Here is an 11,317-nt window from a genome sequence, read left to right as displayed (position 1 = left end):
TCATACAAAAATTTTCTTTTTTTTTTTTTTCTTTTTTAATTATAATAATAATAATCTCTATTTCCCACAATGGCTTTTACTGCTTCAGATATTTGTAAAATTATTTTTGGTAAAGTATTTGAAAAGAAATGTTGTCAAATGGGAGAGGGTTACTTATAATTTTTATTTTTGTTCAGCTGTTATTTTACCACCTCTTGGCGTCTTTCTTGAAAGAGGATGTACTATTGATCTTTTAATTAATATTGGTTTGACTTGTCTTGGTTATATTCCTGGTATCAGTAAGTATTTTTTTTTTATTTATTTATTTTTTTTTTTTTTTTTTTTTTTGGTTTACTGGGAATTGTCTATTGACACTGTTTTGTTTATTTTTAGTTCATGCACTTTATATTATACTAAAGTACTAGAAACAGAATCAATATCGAGATAATTTAAACTCCTATTTACTTATTATGCTACTACTAACTACAACTACTAACTACTACTACTACGAACAAAACCGTCAGAAGAACACGACAACCTCCTCTTACTTTCTTTTTTTTTCTTTTTCTTTTTCTCTTTTTCTTTTTCTTTGCTTAATATGAAATAATAAACTGTATATTTATATATAAACTTAGTAGCAGCATATATGCTATAATTATTATGTAATTCTCGTTATTCTTCTTTTTCATGACTTTTTCTTTACTAGAAAGAGAGGGCAATAAAAATCTTGCTTTTTTTTTTAAAAAAAAATTAACACAAGTTTTTTTTTTATGTATATTTTTGTGGCAATGTGATTTTACGTACAACAATTCTTAATGTAGTATACAAAGAATTGTTTCATCTTGTTTGGATGCTAGCATAATTGATAGAGCAGCTAAAAACAATACATCACTTGGAATTAAATACAAGATACATGTATTTATATATAAGCTGCATTGGAGGGACGGATATCCATTTTTTTTTTAATCAAAATAGAATATTCATTAAATTGTTCTTAATACGTATAAGGGGAAACAAAGCTATATATTTGTATACCCAAGCTGAGTCCACCAATAAATGTAAAGAAAAAAAAAGATATAAAGATAAAACCCGTTATTTTAGAAAACCAATGTGAAGCAAGATAGGTAAACAAAATCGTCAAAACAAGATAGTGATGTTTACAGAGACATGAGATATTTATCAATAGAATTGTTTCAAATACGACTTGGAAGTACACAAAGCATAAATTTATTTAAACAGAGAAAAGCAAGTATATTTATTTCCATTGCGTATATACTTTTAATGTCTAATTCAGAGACGTTATTGTTGAATGATAGTTTTTTTTTGTCTTGTTCATAATTCTATGCAGTAGTAGTAGCAGCAGCAGTAGTAGTAGTAGTAGTGGTCTTCAAGAAGGTGTTAGTTCTACTAATAATTATATAATAAAAAGTCTTCATTAATTCGAACTTTGTTTATAAGGAGCAATTATATTAAATAGTCTCATTTTGAACTAAAGTATTATTACACATCAATTCAAATATAAATGTATGGTATACAATATTTAACTGGGATGTTTTTTTTGTTTATTTGTTTATTTGTATAATACAGTTCAACAGAGTTCATAATATAACGTCTACTTGCATTTATATTTTGTTATTATAAATAAAAGATATGATGTCCTCTAATTTTGAATACAGGTACATGTTAAAGTAATATTTGAATTATTCAAGGAGCCGAAAAAGGTTTGTTTCGCTTCTTTGTCTTTCACTTCTGCATGCTAAATAAAATCATTTAAATCATTGTGTTTATATTATTTAACATAATAAATAAGCTTACAAGAGTATCTATGTAACGGACAGAGCCTAGCATTAAAAATTTACCAGTGAATCGTTCAAATTCTTGAATTGATTTGATCAATTGTCGATTTAATCGAAGTAAGCGAGGATAGCAAGACTTTCGCCATTTTTCTTCTTTTATTAATTGAAAGGAAGCCTTAAAGAGTCTCTTGGGATCAGTTGCAGTCTTTTCAAAATCAATCATTTCCTATAAAAATAAAATTATTTCATTTTATTTCATTTTATCTTATCTTATTTTGTACCTGAATTAAATCCTTTCTCTTTTGAATGAATAAGTGAAGGGCTTTTGCCATATGTTGCACTTGCTTAAGACTTGTCATATGACGTTCTACTTCTAATTTAATCTCTGATTTGACATCTAATATGCATATAAATATAAATATATATATATATAAAAGGGTATTACATGAATAACAAACAAGAAAGTATAATAAATATTAATATATACTTTTTTTATACAGCGTAGATATAAACTCATTTCTTTCCGTCTCAATAATGAAACAACTATCCCATAAAGGAGTTAACTCTAATATAAGCTTTTTTTTTTTTTTGTTAAATTAATAAGTGATACCGTTATATTTCATCTACTGAATACAAATAGATGTATATATATTTTTTACCTGTTGAAAATATTCATTAAAGTGTTTTCTTTTCAAATATTCAACTTTATCCACTATTTGTTTAATCTAATATCATACATCATTATTCTGTGTGTGTATAGTTATCAGTTCAAATATATTTATTTATTTACTTACAACTAATATACTTTTTTTCCCTAAAAAGGTGGGAAGAACAGATCTCTTCGCAATCGGGATCTCTAATTCTTCCCATAAAGCCTTTATTTTATTTACTGAATATCGATACGATCTGCATCTTGTTTCATATAATGATTTTAGACTTGTGACATGTTGACTGAATTGATTCAATGTGTCTTGACGAACTAAATCGTTTTTAAGATGATCTGCAATACATGGTTGCATGTAGTAGTTGATAGGATTTGGTAAATCATTCAAGTAAGTATTAATATCAATGACTTTAGAATTCCTTGATTTTAAGGGATGATTTTCAAATAAAGTGGCTAGAATGTATTGATGGTAGACACTAGGAGGATTTAAAGTCGACATATAATTCTCTTTTTGAGGATTATATTGAAGCAAATGATAATAAAATTGAATAGATTGAATACAAGTGTTTAACTGTTTAATACACGTTGCCTACAAGTAACAAAATAAATATGTATGTTATAACATATATATTAAAGAATGATATATACTTTGAGTGATCTTAAATTATATAATTCCAAGCTGATCTATAGTATCTAAATGTGAGTATAATTGTATTATTGGATATAGATATATAAGATATATAGAGTATAATTTTACAGCTTGAATCGTCGCCCAAGAAAGATCATTTTCTTCATATTCCTAGACAAATCAAACATACGTAAATAGGAATAATTCTATATGTAGATATGTGTATATAAATACAGGGATGGATAGATTTACTTGAATTGTCTTAAACTTGTAAGGTAAACATAATTGTTTACATAGTATTTGAATATGAAAGAGCCATGTTTTCAAGTGTTGCTTTCTAATGGCTACCTCCTATTTATATAGAATAGCATTATTAATTTATTAGAATAGATATAATTCTATTCGTATTCATACATAAGTTAATCTAGAGTTAAGCTCTGATAAAGCTTTATATTTAGAATAGGTTGGCCTTAAATCATAAAACTCATTACGAATGATAGGTGAAACAACGATATGATTATCTTTATCAATAGTAGAATAGACCATACAGTCTACAGATACGCCTAATAACTGAGATGCAGAGTCAATACTTTCCTAATTAATACATTTATGTATATATATGAGTTTTGTTGTTGTAATAGAATAAGCATGATTTGTTTTATTACCTTGATATCTTCAATAGTAGCAGCTAATAAATCCTTTTCTTTTTTTTCATTAAATATTAACTTTTCAAAATCATTAATGATAGGCTAATAATTGCATATATTAAGTTATACATTTAAATCAGAATTATTTTATACTTTATGGGTTACCTGAAGCTTCTTATCAATTGTAAAATGATCGATATCAAGTGATGACCATAATGTACTTAAAGTAGAGATATGCTTATTAATAATATTCATATTCTGTTTTTACTTTGTATAATAGAAGAAAAGAAGAAGAAGAAAAGATGCAAATAAGATAGTAAAAGTATATATTATTTATAAACTTTTTTTTTTTTCAAGTGCATATAAATTCATTAATTGTTATGTAATATTCGTACATTAGATAAATAACAATTAAAAGCCCCTGAGGACTGTTATTTAGCATTGTTCTCCTTTTTTTGGAACAAGAATGAAACATTTTGAAGTTGTTTGTTTGTTTTAGTATTATTTGTGGGACCTTTTCTTTTGATACTTATTGTTGTATCAAGGTTTTACATTTCATGGATTTGAAGAATGTCAATAGTAGTGGAATCACTATTGTGTAGTTCACTGGACTCTTCTTCTTCAAGATGTTTAAAGTCATGAATATCGTCAATCTTTACAACAAACTTGATCTTATGTTTTATTCCCTTTGTTTTCATTATACATGTTTCATACTATTTATGTGTATTCATTATCTTTCTTTGTTCATTTATAAAACAGATAGTCAAAACTATCTTTTAATATACATACAAAAATTTAATATATTAAACTATGAACAAACTGATCAATGTCTTTTATAGTCTTTTCACTAAATACAGGAGATTGACTTATGATTTCTTTTTTGGCTTCTATTGGTAATTGAATCCACTCATTAATAATATCTCCATCAATATAGTTACTGGCTTCTACATGTGGACTATGTCTTGTATTGAGTCCAATCTTAGGTTTAAACATACGCCATTCATGATATTTTAGTCCTCCAATATTTTCTTTTTTACTTAAAACGCCTTCTTGTAATATGCGAAGAAGTTTAAATGATTGAAGTGATATCGATTTCACAGTTCCAATTGATCCCGCCACTGTAACAAATGTAAAAGGATTTTCATAAGGGCTTACATTGGAGCCTGTTAGAACTACACTACTTGAAATGGTATCTAATTGTTATTTATCTTGGTTGATTAATAACACACATACAGGTCATTCAAACTTTGTATCTATACCTGATCTCATGCGATTAATCATTGAGCCAACATGAAATCCTCCTTTCCATTCCATCTTAATAACGCTCCCATTTTTATCATGTGTACTGGTATCATTCTCTTTATTAGACTGTGCAGCAGATAATGTAAATAAATTACGTCCATCATCAGCTCCAATATATATACGATCATTTACAAATTTAACTGATGTCATCCATGCAGGTTCTGAATCATTGGCTGCTAATTCTAATTTAACTGGATTATTTTTCGACGCTCTTAATACATACATAGATTGCATAAGATCTCCTACTAACACTTGATTCCCTCTTGTATCTAAATGCAAAGGTAATACATTCTCTACTCGATTACAACAAAATTGAATGCGATCTCCTTTTCTTAAATCTGGGCTAAATTTCTCGAGACAATAGATCTAGCAAAAATAATCAATAACTATTTGTAACAAGTCCAAATAACATGTTCATATACTTTACAGAATCATCGATACCAGCCACTACTGAATTTTGAAAGGCTTTTATACTATACACTACGCCTGGTTCTTCAACTTCTTCAATCAATTCAATTTTCTGATTTTCTTTTATATTAAATACCAAGATTCGACCATGATTGATATCTCCTTCTTCAGTATCCTCAATAGCAGTTCCCACAAATAAATATTCTTGATTAGGATACTCTCTAAATTGTGCCATCGTCATACTTTCCACAATTTCATTTTCAAGTAACTCACAACTATCCATGGCTTTAAATGTTAAAGCGTCTAATATTTGAAGTTTACCCTTTCGTGTTATCAATTCATTGAATTCATTTTTACAAATTGAAATTGTACTGACAGCTAAAGCTTTGGCTAGTTTCATGTATTGAATACGTGTAGGCATATCATTTCCTAAATCAATTCTCGTGTGATGAAGCTTCTGAAGTACATCAATTTGTCCCCATAAAATACCATGATCTGTTGTTAAAACGATGCGATCATTTAATAAACAAAATCCACGAATATTCTAAAAAAAAAAATGAATGAATGAATGAAAAGGCAAGATATATATGTGTTATAGATTTTACTTTTAAATTAACTGTTGAAAAGAACAAGGTATCATTAAAGCTAGTAATGACAGTAGGTTGACTGCCTGAAATAAACACCTTTTGTTGACCTGTATGATAATAAGGATACATGCCAGTACAATATGTTCCTACTGTTGATGATTTCTTCTTCTGACATATAAACTTATTTTCTTTAAACTGCATTTCACAACTTTGTAATTGTCCATCACCTAATTAACTTGTTACCACCAATGTATAAAGTATAGCAGAATATAACTTCTTGTACTTACCGGATAAAATCATAAAATAGAGTGTACTTTCTAATTTTATCATTAATAAATCTGCTGCTCTTATAGAACTTTCCAAAGTAAACTCCATTATAGGACTCAATGTTTCTAATCTTAATATCATCACTCTAGGTTGTGTTAACATACTAATCAATACATAGTCATGGGGTGTTCCATTTTCTGTGTGTACACTTATGTTTATACATGAAATATCTACAAAATCCCTTACACTTGTCAAGAATATAAATGAATATACAAATAAAAGAATAAATGTATACTATACAGTCTTTTTTTTTTTTTTTGTTTTTCGTTTCATACCAAATTTCTCTTAATGTATTCCCAGTACAGTCCAAATAAACAAGTATGCCATCTTCATAACATACAATACATGTTGTACTGTTTGCTTTAGCAAGTTTGATTTCTTGTCCTTTAGGTGGCTTCCATTCATCCAATATTTGATTTGCTTGTATTAATCGAACAAGGAATGGCGTCACTTGAAGTAAATATCCTGCTTTTGTCATTGTAATCGTTCTTGTGATAGTATCTAACATAAAAGCATAATTTATTTCATTTGTATTGGCAGACTTTAATATACAAGTTTCTTCATCTTTTGAAACAAGTAGGGTATCATTTGATCTAATAGAAGTCTATAAATAAACTATTTTATATTTAACATAAAAGATACCTTACTCGCTATTATTTGAAGAAAAAGCCCATACATCATTAATTAATGGAATATCCAATTGCCCTTCCACATTAAATTCAACTCCATATTCAACTACACGTAAAGTGCTTTCCTTATCAACACCAGAACAACATACCATTGTTTGCTAATACACTATTATAAGCCTTTTTTTTTTTTTTTTTTTTTTTTTTTTTTTTTTTTTTTTGCTTTTAACTTGTATATATTTACCTTCCCTTGTTGATCATAATCAAACAAACAAAAATCAAGAATAGGTGCAAGGCTTGGAAAGGTATTTAAAACTTCAATACTAAATTTATCTTGACCTTGAGTAATTAACCTTATGATACAAGGATCAGCTTGTGAAGAACCAATGTAAAATAATTGATTACCCAAATCCACAATTGAATTGGGTATTGAAGCCTAACATATAATATCTAAGCATACACTTGTATATTTACCCTCTCTCTCTCTTTGTACATATGTATATACATTCTTCTTATTATTGCTGTTACCTTTCCTATAATTGTGCTCGAAATGCTATTCACTTTCATATTATTTATCTCTAATGTCAACATATATAATGTGCCTTCTGAATCCCCAATTATACAATGTGTATAACTATTATTTAAAAAAGTATGTGCAGTGATAATGACAGGATCAATACTTAGCTCCTTGGGCGCAGATCCTGAAGACAATAAATCATGGTAAGAAATGATATATTCTCCTATTGCAAGTACACCTCCAATAGGGTCAGGAACAGCAATCAGCGTATGTGTAGTTGCTTCTACTTGTACTGTTACATCCTCATGCAACTGATCATCAATTGTTTGAAATTTCATTGACTTTATAGTCTTGATTTCGTTTATGCGACCTACTAGTACTGCAATTTGTGATGCCTTTATACCCTTTAATGCCACCATGGACAAAAAATCAAACTCATAAGTTCTAACATTTCAATAAGACGTAAGTCATAGTAGAAACATTTGTTTTGTTATCGAAAAGAGGCTTATCTTTTTTTTTTTTTTTTTACCTAACTGGAATAGGAGAAAACACTTCATGTCTAGATTCTCTTGATTTTCCTTTAAGATCTGGTTTCTTCCAAAAGGGAATGGAAAAAATGAAACCTGTATGTGCACTGATATGAATCATGTTAGTGCGGGGGTCGACAACCACATGCTCCTCTTCCTCTGTTTCTCTTGCCAAAGAATGCTCAAGTAGACCGTGATTTTCAGTTACAAATTTAGAATTATGAACATCGTAACTTATAATTGTGTAATAGTTTTTTTCTGTCAAGATGAATAATGAACAAGTATTTCGACCCTATATAGCAAATAAGTAATCAACACTAATTGATATACACACACATATATAATATATATATCTGTAGCAGTGCCTACGGGTATCGTGCATGTATGTAGCTTTCGAATAAATCCATAAATGTCGAAATGTTTGTATAGTTCAATGCCTTCGTTCAAAATTGAATATATTTCTATTTTTGTCCCTTTGCTACAGTAAACGTGAATAGAATTAGATCAACTTAAGATGATCTTTAAATATGTATATACCTTATGATCAAGTTTTCTTTATCCGGATAAATAAAGTTGCCTTTGACAGCACAGGTTATGGCTGTTGGACTCATTATCGTTGTTACAACATGATATTCACTCATACTATTTTTGTATTATTCATAAAAAAATAAAAAAAAAAAAAGAGAGAGAGAAAAGGGAGAGATTCATGTCGCGCTTTTTGTAATACAATACATAAAAAGTTGTCACACAATACAGGATTTTTTTTTTTTTTGGTTTTGTTTTTCTTTTTTTTTTTTTTTTTCGTTTATACATAAAAGTGCAATGATTAAAGAAAAAAGTTCGAGGAAATTGAAAGTAAAGTGAATATTATCATACATAACCGACTTGTATTTGTCAGAGTTTTGTATACATTCACTTGTATACTTTTATGATGTTTTAATTTTACACTTGACATGAGCACTTTTATCATATTGTCATTAATGACCACATTATATATTGTTCATCCACATAATTAACATCAGCCAATTTATCAAAATAACTAATATCGACAAACGAAAATGATTAGCATTTTCATTTTTTTTCTATCAGATAAATAAATAATATAAATCGTAGATTTTATAAATATAATTTAACAGTTATCGATTGTAACAATGTAAAACTAAAATACACATGTAGAATCTGTCTTCTAACAACAAGTGTTTTTTTTTTTTTTTTTTTTTTTTTTTTTTTGTATGTATAAATGTTTCAAGTTTATAGGCCCCCACCCCCTCTTTCAATAATGTTTGTATATAAATACATACAAATAAAAATGAGTGAGAATTCTTTTCTAAAATGTTTTGTCTTTTCGCAAATCCAATATTTTAAAATCATAATCTGATATTGTAACATGTCCACCATTTCCTGCACTCTATTAAACAAGCTTAATATATACGTGTGTATAGTAATTATTGTTCATGTAGTTACCGTATAAATGGGTAAATCAGGATGTGGATGAAAAGCTGGTTGCCTTTTGCAATTACTAATGACATCCAGACCAGGTGGATCGGTTAATCTAAATATACCAAAACTATATATATATTTTGTATACATATATATTAATTCGTTTACTTTTAATTGATATGCATGCAGCTTACTTTGGATCCTGTGTAGGAGCACAGACAATAGCAATGGCTTCAGGTAACATCAGTTGATATGAACAATGTGTATGCAAATCCACTGAACTCAAAAAGCAAGATTGAGTAGGATGTGTCTATAGAATACAACAAGGAAAGTAAGTTATATACCTATTATATGTATAGACTCCTATTTTACATGTATCCAGCCAAATGTAAGCAAGTCATATTTATCCTGAATATCAAACAGTTCTTCTTCATTTTCTGTTGTGCAAGTATCTGTTGTACCTGTTTGCTTGGGTATAATTAAAGTTGTGATCTTTAATACATTATTTTTCTATCATACAATTACATCATTAGTTGTATGCAATTTACTTTCATTTGATTCCTTTTTTACCAATGTTCCTGCCAAAATACCACATGTTTCTATCTTTTTACGTGTATTGGGTTCAGCAATAGAAAGAAATTTGGATTGAATACTTTTTGGCAATAGCATTTGTCTTAAAGGTTCACCCCTTTCTGTTGAAGCTATGGTTTAAAATTAAAACATAGATAAAGCCATTGTTCCTTTTAATTATTTTACCATCTACTGTAGGGCCTCCTATTCGAACTTTTTCTTCTTCATTTAACTTGATCTTTGGTGGTAATTCAGGTCCTCTAGGAATAATAGGTATTTTAGGTGGTAAACTAGGCTGCTGCTGCTGCTCAAAGGCCCTTGGCGGTAAATTAGGTTGTTGTTGCTGTTGGTGTTGGTGTTGCTGTTGCTGCTGCTCAAAAGTCTTTGGTGGTAAATCAGGTGGTTGCTGAGATTGATAGGAAAAGCTAAATATAATGTTTGTCATATATACATATTCGATTCAATGTTTACTTACCTGTCACTTTGATTATGTAACGAAGGACTTGGGTAATTTGTCTTTGGATAATTATTTACAGAATAGGGTCTATATGAAATTTAAGGATAAATAAAAAAAAAAGAATTATATTCCTGTACTCTCCTTTTCTTTTTTCTTTTTTTTTTTTCACTCACAACGTTTCTGGCTGATATCCAACACCAACTACGCCCTTTAAAGCATCTTGTAAATTCCAATCTTGCAGAACATCATTCTCTGTAGGTGAATAGTGTTGTTGACCTGCTTGATTTCTATTGAGACTTTCTTGTTCTATTTTCTGTTGTGCTTCTTTTTTAATGAAGACTGAATAAATTTCATCTATAACTGGTTTCATGGTTTCTAATGCCTCTAGTGCTTCCAAACAATTCTAATAAAATAATGTCAAATTACAAATAACTTTAACATTGATTAACATACTTTATTTAATAATTTCAGATTTTTTCTATTTTCAGAATTCTTGTAAGATGGATGTTTTGGAAGTTCATTAAGTCCGAGACTAAATAATGAAAGTTAAAATACGTTTTTTTTTCGCATCACGCAAAAGACTTACATTGTATATTTCATATAAAGTACATAAGCATGCTCTAAATCTTGTTCAAGCTTATAAACCCGAGCTTGTTTTAATAACAAATCAGCAGATCTAAAATAAAGTCGAATTGGAATGTTTGGATCAACTGTAATGTTCGCTTGTTTACCAAGCTCTATGGATGATCTTGGTTTCATCATTATACAACAATTTTATTAAAATATTATAGTAGTAATATATAAATATATTTATAAATATAAAAAAAAAAGGGCCAAGCAAA

The 11,317-nt window shown here is 28.5% G+C and overlaps 4 protein-coding genes across 4 annotated transcripts; 1 reads left to right on the top strand and 3 right to left on the bottom strand.

The window, feature by feature from the left end:
- Positions 1-19: 19 nt before the first annotated feature.
- BX663DRAFT_521898 (plasma membrane proteolipid 3) lies at positions 20-656 on the top strand. The gene is made up of 3 exons (XM_051529303.1): positions 20-109; positions 177-278; positions 373-656. The coding sequence occupies exons 1-3, from the start codon at positions 70-72 to the stop codon at positions 402-404; spliced, it is 174 nt and encodes a 57-aa protein (XP_051379219.1). The 5' UTR covers positions 20-69; the 3' UTR covers positions 405-656.
- A 1,023-nt stretch (positions 657-1,679) lies between these two features.
- Positions 1,680-4,412, bottom strand: BX663DRAFT_489354 (microtubule associated protein-domain-containing protein; the record flags this gene model as incomplete). Its single annotated transcript, XM_051524885.1, has 11 exons — positions 1,680-1,735; positions 1,839-2,001; positions 2,057-2,172; positions 2,263-2,350; positions 2,435-2,500; positions 2,570-3,028; positions 3,320-3,418; positions 3,482-3,661; positions 3,733-3,816; positions 3,880-3,934; positions 4,267-4,412. 11 exons carry the CDS (start codon positions 4,410-4,412, stop codon positions 1,680-1,682), a joined length of 1,512 nt encoding a protein of 503 aa, XP_051379218.1.
- Positions 4,203-8,693, bottom strand: BX663DRAFT_521891 (CPSF A subunit region-domain-containing protein). Its single transcript, XM_051529302.1, has 12 exons — positions 8,546-8,693; positions 8,378-8,486; positions 8,011-8,300; positions 7,493-7,925; positions 7,209-7,400; positions 6,986-7,125; positions 6,614-6,931; positions 6,299-6,525; positions 6,030-6,238; positions 5,444-5,968; positions 4,974-5,382; positions 4,203-4,907 (listed from the first exon to the last, which is right to left on the bottom strand). The coding sequence occupies exons 1-12, from the start codon at positions 8,647-8,649 to the stop codon at positions 4,510-4,512; spliced, it is 3,354 nt and encodes a 1,117-aa protein (XP_051379217.1). The 5' UTR covers positions 8,650-8,693; the 3' UTR covers positions 4,203-4,509.
- A 534-nt stretch (positions 8,694-9,227) lies between these two features.
- BX663DRAFT_521880 (uncharacterized protein) lies at positions 9,228-11,304 on the bottom strand. The gene is made up of 10 exons (XM_051529301.1): positions 11,062-11,304; positions 10,929-11,007; positions 10,649-10,878; positions 10,494-10,562; positions 10,205-10,443; positions 10,019-10,149; positions 9,821-9,958; positions 9,643-9,758; positions 9,473-9,575; positions 9,228-9,416 (listed from the first exon to the last, which is right to left on the bottom strand). Exons 1-10 carry the CDS (start codon positions 11,235-11,237, stop codon positions 9,336-9,338), a joined length of 1,362 nt encoding a protein of 453 aa, XP_051379216.1. The 5' UTR covers positions 11,238-11,304; the 3' UTR covers positions 9,228-9,335.
- Between the last annotated feature and the right edge of the window lie 13 nt (positions 11,305-11,317).

This window comes from Cokeromyces recurvatus, assembly GCF_025118155.1.
Source record: "Cokeromyces recurvatus strain NRRL 2243 chromosome Unknown BX663scaffold_32, whole genome shotgun sequence".
NCBI classification, from domain to species: domain Eukaryota; kingdom Fungi; phylum Mucoromycota; class Mucoromycetes; order Mucorales; family Mucoraceae; genus Cokeromyces; species Cokeromyces recurvatus.
Note: the sequence above shows the minus strand (reverse complement) of the source record. Positions and strands in the feature narration are given on the sequence as shown.

Coding starts and splice junctions, on each gene's coding strand:
- BX663DRAFT_521891 (XM_051529302.1), bottom strand. CDS start 8,649: ATGAGTGAATATCATGTTGTAACAACGATAATGAGTCCAACAGCCATA. Junction 7,401..7,492: donor CGAGCACAATTATAGGAAAG/GTAACAGCAATA, acceptor ATTATATGTTAG/GCTTCAATACCCAATTCAAT. Junction 4,908..4,973: donor GATTAATCGCATGAGATCAG/GTATAGATACAA, acceptor AATAACAATTAG/ATACCATTTCAAGTAGTGTA.
- BX663DRAFT_521880 (XM_051529301.1), bottom strand. CDS start 11,237: ATGATGAAACCAAGATCATCCATAGAGCTTGGTAAACAAGCGAACATT. Junction 11,008..11,061: donor CTTTATATGAAATATACAAT/GTAAGTCTTTTG, acceptor TTCATTATTTAG/TCTCGGACTTAATGAACTTC. Junction 9,417..9,472: donor CTGATTTACCCATTTATACG/GTAACTACATGA, acceptor CTTGTTTAATAG/AGTGCAGGAAATGGTGGACA.
- BX663DRAFT_521898 (XM_051529303.1), top strand. CDS start 70: ATGGCTTTTACTGCTTCAGATATTTGTAAAATTATTTTTG. Junction 110..176: donor TATTTGTAAAATTATTTTTG/GTAAAGTATTTG, acceptor ATTTTTGTTCAG/CTGTTATTTTACCACCTCTT. Junction 279..372: donor TGGTTATATTCCTGGTATCA/GTAAGTATTTTT, acceptor GTTTATTTTTAG/TTCATGCACTTTATATTATA.